The 15,975-nt window shown below is 43.2% G+C and overlaps 2 protein-coding genes across 2 annotated transcripts in view; both read right to left on the reverse strand.

The window, feature by feature from the left end:
• Nucleotides 1-159, reverse strand: part of LOC103377432 (collagen alpha-1(XVIII) chain-like) — a 13,079-nt gene extending 12,920 nt beyond the window's left edge. The window contains exon 1 of the mRNA XM_017031425.1: nt 153-159. Coding sequence (XP_016886914.1) covers nt 153-159 — 7 coding nt within the window. The remainder of the gene's footprint in view (nt 1-152) is intronic.
• The window catches only part of LOC107988358 (collagen alpha-1(XV) chain-like), a 29,895-nt gene continuing 13,970 nt past the window's right edge, over nt 51-15,975 (reverse strand). Inside the window, exons 5-6 of the mRNA XM_025054761.1 lie at nt 546-793; nt 51-441 (exon numbers count right to left, since the gene is read on the reverse strand). Coding sequence (XP_024910529.1) covers nt 238-441; nt 546-793 — 452 coding nt within the window. The 3' untranslated portion in view covers nt 51-237. The remainder of the gene's footprint in view (nt 442-545; nt 794-15,975) is intronic.

Below are 15,975 nucleotides of genomic sequence, written 5' to 3' on the forward strand. Positions count from 1 at the left end.
GACGCACCTGAAGTAAGAAAAAAAAAACAGCTTCATCTTCACACAGTCGTTCATGGGGTGTAAGAAAAACATTGATACATTGAAATATTGTGATATTTAGTTTCATGATCTGTTCTAACGTTAGTAACATAGTTGCCCCAGTATCGCGATACTTATCATATGGCCAGAATCGTGTCAATACACACCCCTAGTGGTTCAACACTGTGCAGTTTTTAACCTTTGGTTTAAAGACGAACTTCACTTCACAAACCTGACTTTCGGATTTCTCACCTCTGATCCCTGCACTGTCAGAGTGAACCTTGCCCAACGCCCTGTCAGGTCACCCATCTTGAAGGAAGCGGCTTCCCGAGTTCCTGCCGAGGTTCCCGGATCAGTGTAGTAGAGGACCACCCGCTGAGATCCATCCTCCACCTCTGACAGAGCTACACCCAAGTGAACCACCTGAAAACATCACCAACAATATACATTTATATATATATTTAAATCCTTTTCCCTCCGTCTGCATTTTTTTTCTTTTTTTTTAGGTGAGATTCTGCAGGACTGACCTTCTGAAGAGCATCAGTGATGGCGAACAGAACTCCACCTCTCCGTGTGGTGGCTTTGGCCATGACAGTGATGGCAAAGTCACTGTAAAATGGGTCAGGGATGAAGGACTTTGTCAGACGACCCACGTTGGCCTCTGGTCCAAAACTGTAGGCTGGGTAACCTTCAAAACCGGTGACGAAGGAGACGGAGGGTGGGAGTGGGACACCGATCAGCTCTGTCAGGTCCAGAGCTCCCTGAGAACCGCGATCTGGATGAAGACAACAAAGAGAAAACACCAAGATGTGAGTAACAAGTCTGAGCAGAGAAAACAAAAACAAACAGACCCCTGGATCAGAGGTCTTCAACATGGGGTTCATGACCCCTGGAGTGTCGGTGGAGGACTCAGGAGTGAAGACTGTTTTGATTAATTAGACGAGATATGTTCTGCGAACAGTTCAAAGAAATACTGTCATTTCCCAGAATCCCCTCTGCTGCTAATGAATCTAAGAAAACACATCCATCTGATCCAACTATTTTCACTGATAATCTAAAAAACCGTACATGCCTCTTCTGTCAGTTTATGAGGTTCTCCAAGAAGAACACACACAATTTGTGAAAACCTCTATAAAAAAATATCTCTACACACACACACACACACACGGATTGTGTGTCATCTGCAGCAGCTGGTTCTCTTTAACAGAAATGACCCCAGGAACAATCATGTGTTGTTTCTGTACGTATGAGGGAACAGACGACCTTCATCTGGAAGGTATTAGAAACACACGCACACACACACACACTTGCAGTGGCACTTCCTATAAATTAGGCTGTGCGCCTCGCTCTGTGTGTCTAAGGTGAAGAATGCCAACATCACGGCGTCCACCAGGGCTGCGTGTTTGTATTAATGGACTTTATATAAACAGAGGTTCAGCTACTGAAGTTCAACAACAGAGCAGTTAAAAACAACGTTGTCACAGATGTTCTCAAACATCCTCACCATCGTCCTGACGAAAAAAGGTTTTGGACTTTTTATCAAACGACATAATAAACCAGCCAAAATAGCTAAAGGTTAGCCAAAAAGACATTTAAATCTTAGCTTGATGGCCAAAGGAACACTGAACATCAGCAACAAACATAGACAACACGTGGCTCAAATATAATTCAAACCTAAAAGATAGTCAAAATGAGCTGACAATAAATAGCTAACTATTAGCTACAAAGAGCTACAAATACGGCAAAATTATAAAATATTGCAGAAGAGCTTTTTTTTCTTGGATTCTTGAACATTCGCCACCCTGTGTGTGTGTGTGTGTGTGTGTGCATGTGTGGAGCCAAAGACAAATCTGAACTTTATGGGCAATAAAGTTCAACCAAACCCCAGTGGCTGTGTGTAGAGACCGTGTGTGATGTTTGGACCATAAAAAAAAAAAAAAAAGGAATCAAAGTCAGTCAGAGTTCTTCAGAAGTGTGCCGTGAATCAGAGGTTGAAACATCTCCGTGGATCAGCTCCTGGAATCGGACCGTCGTCTAATTGAGTGGTTGGCTGCGGTTTCTTCATCTTCTGAGACGACCGAGGTCCAACGGTCCCTCGGGTCAGGACGTCATCAACTGCTCCTGGACCTGGTCCAAGTCTGACTTCACTGCAGATGTTCCTCTAACTGCACAGACGTGAACACATCAGCTCTGTAGATACTTGGCGTCCAGATACCTGATCTCCACCTTTGGAACCGAACTTCAGAACAAAACAAAAAAAATACTGAAAAAGTCTGTTTTTAGTGACAGTCGAAATATTTTCTGTGGAACTGTGAAAATCTGTGAGAGGTCCAGGATTCAGGGCGTGACAGTCACGGCCTCCACCTTTGGCTCAGTCTGGTCTCCTCCTGCACTGATGAGCAGGAATACTCAGGAGATACTACAGTACACGTGTAGTGAAAGAGGAAAACGTACTTGAGTCTCGAAGGAGGAAAAAATCCACTCCCAGTTCCTGGGAAGCAGAAGAGAACCGAGTCTAGTCCTGGAACCCTTGGTAAAACTGATGAGATATCTTCATCCCCACGGACGGTGTTTCCACAGAAGAACATCATGAATCAAAGGAGGGGAGTATTTTAAAGGCACAGTTGAAGTTTTTTTTAAGTCAGCAAATCTCAAAATCTGCTTCATCAGATGAAGTTTTGTTTTTCTCTCTTTCATCCCAAACAGAGAGTGTGTGGTAGAAATGCCACTTTCAGCTCTTGGCTGCTGTGATGTTGTAAAAGTGTGGCAGAGCAGCTGCTGAAGAATATGATCCACAGATGGAGGAGAACAATGTGAAGATGATTGATGTGGGAAAGTTACAGGAACTGTTGAAAAGGTCTGAAATGATAATAAAGATGGTTTGGTATCTGGTGTCTCCGTGATAACAGTCACTGAGCTGCTGTGGATCTGCCTCACAAACCCAACCACTGGGGCAGGGACCAGGACTAGTCCCCACAGAAAGAATAAAAAGTTTTTTTGTATGTATGTAGTATTTTATTTTGAAAGATTATCACTACCTTCCATTCTTCATTTCACTCTTTGACTCAGTCTGTTTTCTCATGCCCTTTTTCAAGCCCTCAAACTAATTTTACCAATAATAAATATAATACAAATATTGTGAAGACCTTGTTCAAAACTGTCCAAAGATCAGACGATGTGTGGCTCCAAAACTAAACAAAATTAAAAGAAAATACCAATAAAAACAACTTGTCTCACCATGCTGCTCTACCTAAAAGATGTATACCTAAACTTAGGTTAAGAGTAGAGTCACGTTACGTTAATCTGCTGTTAGCAACAAGCTGTCAACGGCTCTTAAAATCACATTACGTTAATCTGCTGTTAGCAAGCAAGCTGCCAACGGCTCTTAAATAAATCCTGAATTCTAAATTCTGAGTAAATAGAGTAAAAGAAAAATGTTCATCCTGTCAGCTCAGAGGCTCCAGTGTGAATCCAAAGACAGATTTAATCCTGCCACGGACCACGGACTGCTGTAAAATGAACATTAAAAAAAACCCTGAAGCTCCCAACAGTTTTCACCTTCTATGAAAGTTCTGCTCTGCACCAATGTACCACCACTGTCACCAGGCTGGGCTAAGATAAACAGACTGTGGAGTCAGTTGTCATAAATCTGCCCCGACCTCCTTCACTGTACACACACACATTTTTTAATGTGAAATATTACGTGCATTTATCGCAGCCAAAACCCAAACCACTGGCTCCGGCTCTGGTTCTGGAGAAGCCAGGATGAGTTCATGTTGTAAAAAGGCCAACGAAGGGACAGAAAACAGAAAAAAAAAACAACAGCTCACAGCTGATTATGGGATGGAATGGAAACAGCTTTTACAGCTGCAGCTGAGATAAAACAGATGTTTTTTTTAATGAGAACCTGAATCACTGCAGCAGTGAAATCCTTCCTGTAAATTCACACACATATATGTTAATTCTTCTTCTTCTGACACTGAATATTTCACATGGTCATGTGGGGAGCTGCAGCCAATCCCGGCAGTCTCCAGGAGAGGGTGGAATTACACGCTGGACACCAGCTGCTAGTGTTTCACATGGTCAACGTTCACACTCATGTTTACGCTCTCATTCACACCAATGGTCAGTTCAGAGTAAACTTAAACCCTAACCTCCAATCTGACTGAGTTTGTTAATTAAGATTCTAGGAAACCACTAAGTTGTGTTTCCCACAATGCTTCACTGCTCTTAGTTATCAACATGCAGCTGCAGAGAAGTCAGTAACCGCAGACGTGTGCCTCAGTGACCGAGCTGCAGAAAAAAAAAAAAATTGAAACTGTGTCTGGTTTGATTTTCTGTTACCAACGACAACATGGTTGAACTGCTGGACCTCATTACTGATGTGTTCTCTGTGACACACGATGCTGATTGGCCGATCTACAACGAGTCAGAGCCAAATTCTGACTCAGCCAAAGCTCCGTCCGTGTCCCGCGTTCACCTCTGGGCTGCAGCTCTCTCAGCTTTGGAACAGTCGATCATTCCCAGGGTGGAAGAATTAAAAAAAAAACAACGATGTAATTAAGTGGTCTGGGCAAAGAAAAGGCAAAGAAAAAGGCTGAGGATTTGGAGGGAAATTCCACAGTTGTCAGTGATTCTGCAGAGAGGAAGTGATAAGACGGGTCTGCTGACAGACTGAGTGACACGGGTCTCTGTGACCAGGATGTTTGAATGTTCCATGTCTGGACCGTGGATGAGGTCCAAAGATCATACATAAAATATGGGGGCGGGGGTCACAGAAATTGACAAAAAAAATATTGCAGGACAAAAGCAAATACTGGTACACTTATACAACAATTTTTAGCCCTGTCCTGGGAACTGTCGCCCCCCTGTGGTCCCTTTGGAACACGTCCTGCAGGATGGCTGCCCCACAGAGTGAGGTTTGACCACAGACTACTCTGGCCGTGTCTCCTGCATGTTCTCATCGTCTAGATTGAGTTTCCGTTTTTCATTTTACGTTTTCTTTAAATTCCTAAACAATAGAAAAATGCTTCAAACAAAGGTCACTGCCCCAGTGATGTGTCAGTGTGTAATTGGAGTTAACAATAAAAAGGAGTTTTTATTTGTACAGTGGAGGAGAAACCAGCGACTCACTCATGGACATGGAATTCAAACCTCTGCTCCCAGCAATTTGCCTCACATGCCACAGATTAGATCAGATTATTGCCCCCTCCAACAAACTACATTACACTCCAGCCACACACTGCGGTCGTGGAGCCTTCCCTCTCTGTGAGGGAGGGTGAGGTTCTAGTCACAGCCTAAAATCTGATGAGTTCTCTGCCAAAAAACAGAAGAGAAAAAAAGTGGTGAACTGGTTCCAGTGCAGCCCATGAGCCACGGCTTGTTTCCCTGAATCCAGCTGTGACAAACCCACAGATGTGAGGAGACAGAATTTTATGATTTTCAGATTCAGATTCATCCACGGACCGAACCGTCCAGTACGGTGACTGTGGACCTAACTTCATCTGAGGTTTCTGACTGCAGCCTCAGAGTCCCCCACTGGGACACAGCATCACTTCAGGACATGGACATGTTCAATGTCCACACGGTCACATGACACTGCAGCCGTACATTTGTACTGTTTAAGATACACAGAGAGGTACACGTGCGCTCAGATAAACACATACTGTACACACATACACATGTACACAGAGACAAGGCCGGCCTTGTGTGTTCCAGGTAAATCCAGGTCCACTCTGAGGTTAAAGAGACTGAGCTGTAAAAACTCTCGGCACATTCTTGTCTTTCTTCCAGTTCTGGCTCTAAGAGCTCACAGTCATTTCTTTTTTTTTTCTCTTATTGAAGCAGAGCAGCTCCCTCTCTCTCTCAGGGTGGTCTCTCACACTGGTGTCCTCTTAATGTATGATAATGTAAACAGTGGCTGAAATCTGCTGTAAATCTGCTCTTTAATCAACGTTCTTCTCTGCAGATTTGAATAAAAGAAAACACATTTCAGTCGTGACGTTTAAACCAACTGCTAAGTATTTCAGTAATAAATTCAGTTTCTTTTCACTGGTACTGGAGGTGTCGTTTGACAACAGCTGATTTTTTTTCTGGATTCTCCAGGAAAAACAAAGTTGTGGAAATAAATCCAGGCTGAAAGCACAGGGAGGATCAACGCTGATGGAGGTTTGAGGAGCTGAACGTCTCACTGCGACTGAAATGGTGCGAGAAGGAGGAGGAGGAGGTCACGACCTCGTAATGACCACGCAGCGATGTTAGCTCTGAGGATCACAGAGGTCAACCTGCTCCGTCTTAACCCCTGTGGAGGTCAACATCTCGCTGGTTTGTACTTTTAATTATTTCTTATATAGGGTAGAATAACACGAAATATTGGGATATTTCAGTGAATTGATATTTTCTCACACCCCTAAAAACGGTGACTGTGAAAAAACACAAATACAGTTTATACTACATCCCCTCCATCACCAGTGACTTCAACCTAAAATATTGACCTTTTGTTTCGTGAACTTCCTAAACTGTGGCTACTGTTCATACACTGTTTGATTGGTTGAATGTTTACTGTTGTGTCATATGACTCTGACCTCACGGTAAACGTGGCTCACAGTCAGGAAGCTCGACTGCAAACACCTCGGTCTTTTCACTTTAACACCACCTGTGTTTGAGCAGCTGTAGAGGTTGACCTCTGACCCCGGTGTAAGAGCGATTATGGAACACACGGCCACACGAGTCCAGCCTTTGAACTCAGGGAGAAGAGTCAAAGTCTGAGTCAAAACTCACGACGAAGGTGACAGACAGAAAGAGAGAAGACTAATGGGGGGTAAGGTGACAGACAGAAAGAGAGAAGACTGATGAGGGGAGAGGTGACAACACGGAGAGGTGTCAACACAAGACAAAAGCAATCGATTACAGGTTCAGAGAGAGGACGTTCAAAGCTTCTTAGTTCAGCAACAAGACACTGAGTGTTTGTTCAGACTTCTGACGGAGGAGGAACGAAGAAAAAAACGATAAGGAATTAGATTAACTGAAAGGGGAGAAGGAAAAAAAAACGAATAGGAGAAGAGGGACAAAAACCTAATAAATGTAGAAAAGTTTCCGCTGAAGGATGAACAGCTGTTCCATCTCCAACAGCTCCTCAGAGCAGAAAAATAAAAATGTTCTACTTTTCCAGTGAGCAGAGCCAAAGCTGAGCAGCAGCAGCAGAGGTTTGTCGTGTTTGTGTTCATCACACTAAAGATACTCCTGTAGTTTATCCAAACCATTCCTACAGAGAGAGGGTGGAGGAGCACGAGCGAGGAGGTCTGAGTGCTACCATCTGCTCTGGATCGGGATCTGACTCCGACTCTGCTGGACTCACTAATTCAGAGCAGGACCTGAGCCAACACACTCGTAGCGAGCTGCGTCCCTTCATTGACTCACAGAGTGTGAGGTCATTTTCATGGCGCAACTCGGCCGAGTCCGTCAATGGGTCCTGATTTGACTGGCCCAGATGAGACTGACCCGACTGAACCACAACCAGGATTCCAACCAGCAACATCTTTGATCTTTTAAACACGTGGGTTCATGTTCATGCCGCTCTGGGTCAGTCTGCAGCTCTGGGTCAGTCTGCAGCTCTGGGTCAGTCTGCAGCAAAATTTAAAGTCTAATTTGGTAACGAGACAAAGAAACAAGTCAAAGGATGATGAACAAGAGCAAAAAATTCAGATCAGCTCTTCATAGATGATGTAAATCCTCATCTGACAACGTTTTCTTTTTTTATCTCTCTTCTGTCTCTGCTACTCATGTGAAGAAGAATCTCATTCAGGCCTTAATTTAAAAATAAAAACCCACAGAGAACACAGCCTTGTGTCATTCCCTCTGCTCCGTCTGCACTGACCCGTGACCACACATGTTCCTGGTTCCAGCTCCTGGAGAACCTGGAGTCTGTGATGTTTGCGCTTCATCTGCTGGCCCTGCAGGGGGCAGAACCTCGGCTCTGTTTTTACTCCGACTGCTGGGAGATCCCTGTGTTTTTATTCTCCACATGTGGGTCAGAGACGTTCTCTTCAGAGGAACTTCTCTGACAGTTAGTGCCAAAACTCTGACTCACAAACAAACGTGAGCTTCACATTGGACTGAGTGACAGGTCCCGAGGTTCGTACCACGAAATCTGGCTTTTCTTAGACAGAACGCACAAGTCGACGCCTCAACAGACAGTTTCTGCTGGATCTAAAACCTGGTTCTTGTCCTATAGTATCTCAATATTTCGTATTGTTGCCTTTATATCGGGATTCGTATCATGTTGCCAGATTCTTGCCTGTAAACACTCCGCCTATATCAAAAATGATGATTATTTCTGACAGACACACACTTGGTTGGAGTGTTTATGTGAATGGCATCCAACAATATCATGAGGTCATAAAGACTGAAGTCACCGTTGGACGCAGCGTCCACTTTTACAAATGTGTGAATTCTGGGAAAAGACAGGCGACGGTCCAATCACAGACGAGCGTCCACTGAGTTCTAATCACAGAGTCCAGTAATTATAACACAGGAAAGGAGTCGACGCCTTGGGTGGACACACAAACAAACTGACTGACTTCAAAAAACAACACAACATCTTACAGCAGCAGCAGCAGCAGCAGCAGCAGCAGCAGCAGCAGCATTAGGACTGGTTTCTCACATTATCTCCTGGGCCACCGGTGGTTTGGAGACAGACCAGCACGGTTGTGGGTTTCCTCTGGTTTTTAACATGAAGCGTTTGTGCAGTGAAACCATCTACATGTGGTTTCTTCAAATAAAGGCCCGTGGACCGCACATGGCCCAGAAACAACCTCAGGGTGGCCCAGTCTGTGGTCACTTGAAAAACACCCATGCACCTCGCTCTGTAGCCTAGCAACACCCACAATGCATCACTCTCACTATCTAAATACCAATTTACTGCACAACAACAGCTGCCTCCCTTCAGTTATAACCCTGACATTTTAAATCTAGGCTTAAAACCTATTTATACAATACTGCTGTAGTTTGATTTTATTTGACATTGTTCAAGATTAACTTTATTTTTTACTCAATACAACAAACACAGTAACAAATGTGAGTTAAAACTATGGTCCGGCTCAGCTGACACTGTGACATTTCTATTTACATTGTGCTGCTCTACATCATCTGGTCCCAGGTGGGAATAACAGTCGGAAAATAGAAGAAAAAAAAAGACTGTACTTTCTTGGAGTTCTCCATCTGACTGGTCATTAAACTGCTGAGTGTCCAACTTAACACTTCACCTGAGTGGAAACTCCAATGTTTTTCCATCGTAAAAGTTGATGTAAGTTCATAAAGAAGTTTTATGCAAAAGTACGGACTTTATTTCCGCTCCGCGACCAAGAAACCTAACGGCCTGACTATGACTCCAGTGTGTGTGTGTGTGTGTGTGTGTGTGTGTGTTCTCTCCTGACACTGAGCCTGAAACAGAAGATCACACATAACTGTGATCCTCCATAAAACCCCTCAACAAGTACCTGTTGGCAACCAGACAGACTTCGTGCTCCACATCTGACCACAGTCTGTTTCCTGGTCCAATCACATCTGAGGAAACACCAAGACTGACTGACAAACTCAGGTCCAAGTGAAGAATCCCCCCCAAAAAAGGTTCCTGCTCCTCTTTCCTCCTCTGTGTCTTTGGATCAATTTGATGTAAATGTTGTTGTTGTGAAGTGAACCACTCACAGCCGCTCTGCCCTGAACAAACTGTTAACAAATGAAGTAAACATAAGAAAAGTGATCTGGTTCAGAAACTGTGTTTGAGCAACAGCCGTTTCATTCTGACAGATCTGGACAGATTATTCTGTGATGTGTTTAGTTAGAGAAGAGTTTGGTTTATTTTCTAACAAATACTGTGCAAGTCTGTGCAGAACGAACCGACCTTTTTAGACGAACAATAACTGAACCAGACCAGACTGGACCAGACTGGACCAGACCAGACTAGACCAGACCAGGCCATATTAATCCAGACCAGACCAGACCCTTCTTTGGTTTTCAAATCCACTAGAACATACACTGTATGAGCCACAGGAACTGGAACTGGAAGTGGACGCTGCTGACGCTGCCGAGGCCCACACAGTTCAGAACTAACGTGTCCTTGGCAAATGTTCTCCATCTGGGACCTCAAACCATGAACTTATTGATAATAAATTAATTTCCTGGACAGAGCCACTGTTGTTTTGTTCACTCTGCCCGACCCTTACTTTCCTTTTTAAGTCTTTGCACGTTTCCTACACAGTAAATATTGATTTCTTTCATCCACTGAGTTCTGTTGCTGCTGCCAAACAAACAAGGCTGAAAAACCACAGTCTTAGAGGGAAGGCACACTGTCCTACAGTGAAGAGAGAGGGGGAGAAGGGGGAGGAGAGGGAGAGAGAGAGAAAGAGACCTGCCAAGGCTGTACCAGAGAGAGAGAGAGAGACCTGCCAAGGCTGTACTAACAGTCACGATGCTTCCTGTCACTCTCTCCTTGTTTCACACTCTTACACACTGGTTGCATCATAACGTTGGGAACTGCAGCCTTTTAAAAAAGTCTTCACGCTTTTTAATCTGAGAGGGTGGGTGAGGGTGGGTGGGGAGGAAAGAGATTTTATTAAAATCCAGACTTTTCATCAGGGGATACAGAAAGAAAAACCAAGAAAAAATGTTAAAACAAAAACAATTTTAGCTCTGGCCCCTAGAGCTGGATCTTTATACCATGGGCGGTCGCCCCGGGCCAGGGCGTCCACTGAGGCAATTGAGGAGTGGGGGTAGATGAGAGAGGGGGGACTGGCTAGGGTACCAAGACGGCTAAGACAAAAAAGTGGATTAAGATGAAAAAAAAAGGACAGAAAAAGTGACAGAGGAAAAATTCTTAAAACTCTTAATGTTCAAATGTCCTAAAATCCCTGCTGCGATAAGAACCAGACATAAAGTCCTTCATCTGACAAGTGTTCACTCTTCACAGAGCATGAAGAAACCTCTGAGCTCCTGCCATAAACAAACACACTCCAAAGTGAGAGGATTTCCCCCTCATTTACTGGTCCAGGGTTGCGGGTTCTAATCTGAGGCCAGAGAGAGAGAGAGAAACATCATGAGGCAACAGCAGCGTCTTCAGTTCTCTTCCTCTTTGGCCACGTCGTCAATTCTTACTCAGCTGTTCATGGGTAAGTATGAGAGGGGGTGGGGGTGGGGGTGAGTGTCGTCCAACACTTTTTTTTTTATAATCAGAGTCAAACATCCGACCATGTGACCGTCCAGAGCCACAGGAACCAGGAATCAACCGAGGAAATCAGGGGAAAAAAAAGAATCACAGACAAACTTCAGGTTTGCACAGCTGCAGAAGACAAAATAGATAATAAAACACTGGTGTTCAACATGGGGTTTACAGCCCCTAGGGGTTCGTCCACTTGTTAGTGCAGGTTCTGCCCTCCTCCTTTAGAACTTGTTACACAACAGTCTGTAGACCTGATCCTGTGATTTGTTGAGGTCAGCAGGAGGTTGGAAAACAGAACTGTTTTTTGCAACATAGAAATAAAAAAAACAACAAGTTGATACAAAGGACCAATCAGCTGGAACTGGGACTGTCGACTTGAGTTTTAGGTCGAGGTTTAAACTGTTGTTTTTGTGCAAAAGGTGTTGAATTTATTTCCCCGTTTTAAAAGCTTCTGGGGGGGATTTTTTATTTTCTTCTCCTCTCTGAACCAAAGAACCTGATGAAAGATTTAAGAATCAGACTCCAGAGTGGAGCTGCTCGGTGGAGGCTCAGCAGCAGGTGATGAAAAACAAGTTCAAGTGGAAGGTTTTTCTTAAAACAGTGTTTAGTCTGAGGGACCAAGTTCAAGTGGAAGGTTTTTCTTAAAAAGTGTTTAGTCTGAAGTGAAGGCAGAGGAGACTTAAAAATACAGCTCGATAAAGTACGGCATGAAAAGTAGTTAGAAAAATAAATCCACAGAATACTTTCATTTCCTGTCATAACTTCATTTTGGTTTTCTTGTGAGACTTTTATGCATATTTTACTCGACTGGAAATCACAACTCGCCGACTTTTTTGTTGTAATGAAGCCCAGAATAAATGAATAAAAACCTCAGACACATCCTGAGCAGAAAAACCCAGAGCCAGTTTCAACATCTAAAAAAACCAGGGAGGCCACACAACAACACACTACACATCAGGTTGTGAACCCATCCGCCCTGCCGTCGCACACACACACACACACACACACACACCTGGTCATGGAGATAAACCAAGCAAACACATCCCACACAGCTACCCTGCTTCTGATTGGTTAGTCAACTTTTCACCTTCATGGTGACAGAAAATATGTTGACTGCTGCAGCTTCAGGCACAGAAGCAGTTTTATTTCTCACACACACACACACACGTTTACCCACAACCAAACGCACCCGCTGCATTGAACACATCTGTGAAACAGAAACAGTGTAAGACTTTAAACACCACATGACACACACTGCAGTACATCAGCCGCCTTACATTCTGATTACACAGATGTGTGTGGAAGAACAGCCCAGATTATAAAACTGCAGCTCGTCAGTTGAGAAGTTGAGTCGTATATTTCCGAATAAAGGAGCAGGTTGTTTAATTTATGACGTCCTGCCAATCAAACGGCACCAACGATGTGGCTTCACACACACACACACACAAACACAGCTGTAATTCCTGTTGTTACCAACACAGGAACAGCGAGTCAAAGTCAGACCTGCTTCAAGTCTCCGCCCGAGTCGACGACTGTTTGTTAAAGTCAACGACCAATCGGTGTGAGGAGTGAAAAACTCAACTAAGATGTGACCACAAAGAACAAATATAAAAATGTGTTTTTTATTTTGTTTTATTTTATTTGTTTGGTTTTTTTCACAGGAGATGCATCGACAGTATGCTCAGAAACAACACAGCTGCAGACCAGCTGAACAAACCACAAACACACACACACAGCAAACAACAACAACAGCGCCTATAATCCCACCTCTCTCCTAATCCCACCTCCCTCTGGGAAACAGAGCAGGGATTATCTGTTCCCCCGGCACTGATCCCAAACTCAGTTCCTCTGCTGCTGTAAGGTGTCATCGAGAACCAAGGGTTCTTCAACGGAACCTCCTGAGGAGATGAGCAGCTGCTAATCCAGGATTAGCTCAACATCTTTAAATCAGATAAACTTGAACTTCCAAAGTTTAACCCAAATAAGTTTCTATCAAAGGAAAGTACTAAAAAAGTACTAGGAACGACGTGCTTTTCTGTTACCTGTACTATGTACCAATGAACAACTGAAGAGGAAATAAAAAAATAAAAAACTAACCCTGTTCTATCATTAGAAGAACACGTTCCTGTTCCACAACCTCATGAGCAGAACATAAAGAACTCCACACTCCAACTGCATCTCAGAGGAAAAATTATTTAAAAAAAAACATCCATGATGGAATAAAATACTGTAGCCAAAGTAAAATCTTCATTTCCTACATTTTGTGTTTCCACAACACACACACTCACACACACTCAGCCGAGTACGAGGTCCATGAGATCATCACATCACTCAGTCTCTCCATCTCTGAAGGACAGGATGTGACCTCGTCCCTCTGCTCTCAGACCCACAGTCACCTGTTTGTTCCTGCAGCATCTCTCTCTCTCCCTCTCTCTCTCTCTCTCTCTCTCCCAGTCACAAACTTTCCAGACTGCGGGAGATTCCCTGTTGTTTCCATGTTTAGTGTTTAACAAACCAGGAAACCGCTGCTGGAGCCCAAACATGTTGACTGAACGCTCCTCCAGTCGTCGTCAGGTGCAGTCAGATGTTTTCAAGTCGGTGCCAAAAATCATTAAAGTCCAACCACACACTTTAAAGACACACGGCTGTGAACATGAACTTTTTTTTTTTAATTAACGTCCCATAATTAAAGGGCCACTAAACTCACATGAAAAGTCACATGACTCTTATAAATCCACTAATTATTTCATACCTGTAATTCAACCGTATCATGACTATATATTTATAGTCTATATATTTCAGGGCCGTGTTTTGCCCCAGAGGAACGGAAGGAAAATAAAAGTTTTTATTATTTTTCCGCTGAGAGACTTCTGACTGTGTTCCTGATCAAACAAATCTTATCTTTGTTCAAACTGCTTCATTAACTTCCATCTGAACAACAGTCACTGACTTCAAGGCCTCCACCATCAAAGTCCTGATGACTTTGATGTGGTTTCTGATTTCTCTTCCTCCTCCTCCTCCTCGATCTTGGACCGCGTCGAACCAATAAAAATGTTATTTATTTATTTCTAAACTTGTTTCTTTCTGATGTATTTTCTGGAAAACCGTTCTGTCCAGGAATTATGTCACGTTATGTGATGCATATTCTTCCTGTTGTTGTCTGTTTTTGCTGTGTGTTTGCAGCTGAATTCACTGGATTAACTGTTAGATACAGAGCTAATGAGTCGAAATTAAATTGATACAAAATGTGATTTATAATTACAGTGGCTAAGACAGGGGTTTTCATTCAATGCAGATTTGATTTAACTAAAAGTCTCTGTATGGGTAATAAAAATGTCATCATTGAAGGTGCAAACTTTGGCCAACGTTTGGAGTAAAACAAAAAAAGAAAGGCTACTCAAACAGTAGTTAAAATAACTATGAGTTTCCACCAAAATTAGCCAAATATTAGCACAGCGACTAAACAAAAATACCCCCCCCCCCCCAGGTATCTGTCACTCATCAAAAGCCAAATTGACCTTTGGTCCTCACACATTTTTAGAAGCTCCAGAGTCACAGAACCCTAAACTTAAACACATCCTGTCTTTGTCCTTCAGTTTCCACTTCTACAGACAGTGTCAGGGCCCAACACTGGGTCCAGTTCTAAGAAAAACAGACTTGTTTTGCTAAAGGACAATTTTAGTTCAGCTCCTGTTTACCCTACAGAAAAACATGAGAGGGTGGGAGGGGGGGTGGCTGATTCCAGGGGTTTGTCAAAGTCTGACATCAGCAGATTTACAGAGCAGTGAAATCAAGTCAGAGTCAATGAGATCATCAATGACCTGTGAGTGACAGGCACCAGGGTCCAGGTCAGGTTCAGTGATGGGATATGGAGTGTGTGACGCACCGACACGTGCAGTACATCTTGACTGAGTTTGTTTCTGCTGAAGCAGGAGAGGAAAAAAAAGAGAAAAGAGTCACAGGAAGAGTTTCTGTGTTTGAGTCTCAGACGGAAACAGAGTCAATGAAAGAATCAAGGACGAAAAACTAGTCTTAAAAAACGTCCACAAACCACAGGAGAGAAAAATGTGAAATGTAAAACAGGAAATGTCTTTGAGAAGTGACAAAATAAAAGACTCTGTGTGACATTTTTTGGTCAGTGTGGTTGAAGCCACCAGAACACAACTGACACAGATCGACTGTGAATGAGACTAAAAACCGACCAATCAGCATTCTTCAGTAGTCGTACGTTCACCTCAGTCAAAATGTAACTGTTATTTTTTCAACGGCCTGTGATTCAGTTTTAGGACAGAGAATAAAACAGTTCATCTGACCTGTTTTTGAGCTGAAGCTTAGCAGGATCCTGGCTAACTTTTAGCTATTTCTTCAGCTAATGGAAGATTTTTTTTTCTTGTATATTAAAACAAATACCATTTGATTCAAAGTCTCAAATACTTGCAAATACTGTCCCTGTACAACCAACTAGTGGTCAGAGGTTTAAATGCAACAACAACTGTCAATAAAAAATAAGAATCTTTACCAAACTGTAAACTTTTCTGCTTCTTTTCCTCATGTTCTACTCTTTACCCACCCGTAGGCTGACAACTGCCCCCACCCCGCCCACTCAGTTATTCTGCTTTGGTTCTTAGTCTTATTTGAACAGCTCATCCCAGCGGTGAGCGCTGCTATGATGACGCTCTGACACGGAGTCAGTGGTCAATTATAAATTCTTAGCTCCTAATTGATCCAAATCCAACATGAAA

Source organism: Cynoglossus semilaevis, chromosome 3 (assembly GCF_000523025.1).
Source record: "Cynoglossus semilaevis isolate Cse_v1.0 chromosome 3, Cse_v1.0, whole genome shotgun sequence".
In the NCBI taxonomy this organism is placed as follows: Eukaryota; Metazoa; Chordata; class Actinopteri; order Pleuronectiformes; family Cynoglossidae; genus Cynoglossus; species Cynoglossus semilaevis.